Below are 4,676 nucleotides of genomic sequence, written 5' to 3' on the forward strand. Positions count from 1 at the left end.
AAAAAAACGCTTAAGCAAAACATTCCATATGACACATCTTTTTACTGGAGCCATATGACACATTTACATGCATAAAATGATAAAATGTTAGAAATAAAAATATTCTTTAAATTTATTGCACCGTGTATATATATAGACACACACCATTTAGTCCAAACACAGCTATGCTGTAAACACAACCTGAAGATAAAAAATTTCATCCATAACCATTGCAGCCTTCACAACATAAGCAAGAGTGTCCTTATCTGAATCTGTAAGCCCTGTCAACTGCCAGAATAAACCATGAAATATGTCCAAACAGGAGCCAAAAAGATTTGGGATAATTATGATCTTAATAAATTAACCCAAGCACTGCTACACTCAACAAACAATGATGTCATGACCTTCAAAATGGAAAACTTTTTTTAGTCAAATAAGCAGTATATAGAACAAATAACAACATATAAACAAACTCACAAAGTACATTTCCAATAAAAATTCATCAAAAACCTCCAAGTTAATCAAACTAATGTAACAAATATATAGGATAAATTCCAAATGCTATTATCTCTGCAATTACCATAACAACATCACATTCTGTCCTTCTTGGACAAAAAATCAATATATTATTTGACACCCATTTTGTACAAATGCGATCATACGGATTTTATGCACACAACCTCATACAGAAGATATTTTATAAATTGGGCTCAAGATTATACTGGGAAGCAAATAAAGAATCCAAATTCTGATTTCTTTATTTTTTGGTAGTTCAAGAACAACAAAATTCTGACAGTTATACACTCTCCAATCTCCACACAAGAAAAAAGAACCCGAACCAAATACAATTTCACCTCAAAAATGGCGTATCTGGCTCATGAATCAACTTGGTTTACTCTCAAATTTCAACATTCTAATTGATGAGAACAAAGTTAATGTTTATTCTAAATCTGTGGATTGCATCATATGCAGGAAAATCATAATCATAATAATAAATTATATAAAAAAACTAGGTATCGAAATCACTTTCGGGAAAATAAAATAAAGTGCATTTAAACAGCCTGTTAGAAGACAAATGTGCATACTTTAAACGTAAGCAATTCAAATTGACAAAATAGAGGGAGTGAGAGAAAAATTGTTTATCAAAACAGAAGGAGAGGTCAACATAATATAAAATAAATAAATAATTCACCTCTGCACTCAGGGAAATGGGAGCATAACGACTTAGTTGCTTTTGTAGACTCAAACTGCGTGCTACAGTGTTCTCTTTGTACCTTCCATAAACATGTTAAGGAACAAAAATAAGCACATAAAAATGAAGATTCAAATGAATCTTGAGTTGTACAGCAAAAGGACAGAAAAGGAAGTCGGAAGACACTGAGTATTCAGATTGACTCAAATGACTTTAGGGAATCTACAAACTGACGCTTGAGCTTGTAATGGATGAGATGGCCCATTTATTCAATTATTCCTACATTATTAATGCACATATCCGTAAAGGCCACTCTTTTCCTCCATACTATTCTCCATGTTTCTTTTGCCCCTCTTTTCTTATTTTCTAGTTTTGAACATAACCTATCCCTCCCTCAATATACATCACTCATCACTCAAGGGTAGTTCTAATCTAGTTCAATGAAAAGAGAGAAGGAAAAGTGATTAAATTTTGAGATGGGTGATCATGTAACAGAAGTCATTTTGCTGCAAATGTATAAAGAAATTTAGCATCATGCATAACTCAAATAATAACATACCTCTTTTCAATTATATCAAAAAGCTGACCATATTGTCCATCAACATCATAAGGGACATACTCTGAATCTCCTTTGGCCAGTAACAGTTTATACTCTCCATAAGAGATATATTTAACAGCAGAAACTTCTGCTTCCTAAAATAAAATAAAAAAAAGAATCCTCGTATAAATTAGGAAACTTAACAATATAAATCATGCATGTACTGAGAATTTAGAAAAGACAAGAAGGTAAGGCATGGAATTACATAAGAACATACAATAACCTAAGCGTAAAGCATGAACACTACCTTATAACACTAATAGCATAGAAAAGGGTACATCTAGAGTAAATCATTGACCGCAATAGGATACAAAGAAAAAAGATAGAAGTGACATGTAATCAAAATCAATTAAGCCACATGATTCCAAGTGTTTTATCACATAATTCTCGTCCTGTCGAAACAGACTGAGCTTCAACAAATGATATTAGATCCTCATGTCACTGATTTTAACAAATAAACTTTTTCTGGACTGGGGTCGGGGGGCTCGTCTATTGAGCCACAATTTCGTATAAGAAAATCAAACAACCCTAACTCTATTATTGGAATTGGAAAATATCATGACCCATTATGTTGCTTAAAACATCCAAAGTCAGGCCTAAACATGTACCACCTTTTCTTGGTGTTACGTGGACTATATGGAGGACTAGAAATAGAATTGTATTCGAATAGGAGATGATAAATGTTTTCAAGGAAAAAGAACATATGCTACAATGGGTGGATATGTGATACAGGCATAAGAGGTTATTACTGAATCTAATAGAAACCGATGTCATATCAAGTGCCTGGCAATGGTATTTCTTTTTCTTGCTGAGACTTCGAATTCTATTCATAAGGTGTGTGCAGATGTGTCTTTGCTTCGTTACCTTGATGTCTATGCCAAAGGGGTTTAGTGTTGTTTAGTATTATCATGATTTTCTTATATATTGTGCTCGGGGTTTTGTCAATTGATGAGTGCTGAGCATTTTATTCATGGTTATAGGAGAGGCATTTGAATAAGAGGAGATTAAAAGTGCACACAGAAAATCCAAAGAACAAAACTACAGTAACTGAAATTTGCAAACATCTTACGCATCCTCACCTGAAGTGTAAAAGCTTCCAGAGGAATTGGATCAATAGTTGTCACAAGATACACATCATTATATTCATTATTGATGTACTTTCCATCATTTATGACACTGCATTCCATATCTAAAGTTAGTTATCAAACTAGTCCACGGATAACAAAAGGAGGATATTGAGTGCAAATTGCAAATAAAATAAATCCTAGAGAAAGGAAAATCAACGAAGCAGTCTCTCTACATATCAGTGAAAAACAGACCTCTAAAGAAGCAGTAAGCTTAGCTTTAATCAGAAGATAAAGAGAATTCTTAGGTTTTTTCCTGTTTTCATATTCAGTTGATATGCTTTCACTACAATAACACAAAGGACCCCTCATTTTAATTTTATATCATGCTTGCAGTTTTACCTAAAAAAAATGGCAAAAACAGGCAAACAAAAGGAGGCAAAGTTTCATTATCTTAATCATCCTGATCATGCTTATAAACATATCAACTTAAAAAAATAAGAAATAAAAACAGAAACAATACACGGACAAAAATAAAGTGGTGCAGCAGAGAGCAGACACCACTTACCACTCTTGGAGGAAAACAAAAATCAGTTCGAACGCATCCTTTGGAAGTGTCACACCTAACTCTTCCTCGAGCTCCCTTCTGAAAAAGAACTCAACACACTACATCAGGATAGCAATACTCTTTTCTCTATCATTCACAACAATTCTCCATCAATCTATATTAAGTATCATAAAACACAATTATCACTCTTAGAAGTTAGTGCTTGTCAACTATCACCACCAAGCATCACGAAAGATAAGTAGAATTAACATGAAAAGAAATACAAGAAATAAATAAGAGCATAGCTGTTGTGTTTGTGATTACCGAGCGGTTTCGAGGGAGGAATCGCCGGCGGAGATGTGGCCGGCGCTGGAGATGTCCCACAAATCAGGCCAAGAATCTTTGCATAGGGCACGGCGTTGGAGGAGAAGCTGCTGTGTGCTCTCAGCGAAAATCCAAACGTGAACAGCTCGATGGTAATCCCCATCGCGATGAACGTGGCCTCTGTGAAAGAGTTGTTTCAAAATGGAAAAGCATGGACATGAGATCGAAGTAATAACGGTTCGAGGGAGTTGTGGTTGGTTTACCTGGGCTTCGAGACGCCGGTTTTTTGGCCGGACTTGGTTAGAACGTCGAGGTGCTCTTCTTCTTGCTTCTGTAACTGCGCCTCTTCAATATCAGCCATTTCGCTGCCAATGGAGTGCCACTCACACCGCCACCACAACACTCAACTATAGCTTGGGAATAATAGTCGAACTCGCAATTTTGAAGTGAGTACGAAAAGATTATGTCATTTAAATTAGAGAAAAAGACAAATAGATCATTGACCTTTTGTACCAGGGACATTTTTGTCTCAGACCATTAAAAAATACTTTTAAATCCCTGACATTCACAAAATTTGGATAAATCAGTCCTTGACGGAGGCATTTGGACGGATCAGTTCTTGACAGAGGTATTTGGACGAAAAGACTAATCTATCCAAATTTTATGAAGATCATGAACTTAAGAATATTTTTTAATGGTTAAAGACAAAAATATCCACAAAACAAGAGATCAGAGACCTATTTATCCTTTTTGTCTTTAAGTTATAACTCATAAGAGTTATATTTTAAAATTTTATTTATAGAATAATCTATCATTTGCATCTAAAATATTCAAAATACCTATCAATCTAAACAAATAAGAGAGTAAAAAGTCACAATTTTGCTCAAAATTTTTACATTAAATAAATTATTTTTTAAATATTTAAAAATACTAAATTAATATCAAAGAATACAAAAATCATAACATAAATTA

At 34.0% G+C, this 4,676-nt stretch overlaps 1 protein-coding gene across 3 annotated transcripts in view; it reads right to left on the minus strand.

Annotated features, from left to right (window-relative positions):
- The window catches only part of LOC107638347 (nudix hydrolase 3), a 19,621-nt gene extending 15,493 nt beyond the window's left edge, over positions 1-4,128 (minus strand). For all 3 annotated transcript variants that reach the window (XM_016341580.2, XM_021120329.1, XM_021120328.1), the window contains exons 1-7: positions 3,968-4,128; positions 3,705-3,884; positions 3,402-3,479; positions 2,849-2,945; positions 1,731-1,864; positions 1,172-1,253; positions 181-267 (exon numbers count right to left, since the gene is read on the minus strand). In XM_016341580.2, the coding sequence (XP_016197066.1) occupies positions 181-267; positions 1,172-1,253; positions 1,731-1,864; positions 2,849-2,945; positions 3,402-3,479; positions 3,705-3,884; positions 3,968-4,065 (756 nt within the window). In that variant the 5' untranslated portion in view covers positions 4,066-4,128. The remainder of the gene's footprint in view (positions 1-180; positions 268-1,171; positions 1,254-1,730; positions 1,865-2,848; positions 2,946-3,401; positions 3,480-3,704; positions 3,885-3,967) is intronic.

Source organism: Arachis ipaensis, chromosome B04 (genome assembly GCF_000816755.2).
Source record: "Arachis ipaensis cultivar K30076 chromosome B04, Araip1.1, whole genome shotgun sequence".
NCBI lineage: Eukaryota > Viridiplantae > Streptophyta > Magnoliopsida > Fabales > Fabaceae > Arachis > Arachis ipaensis.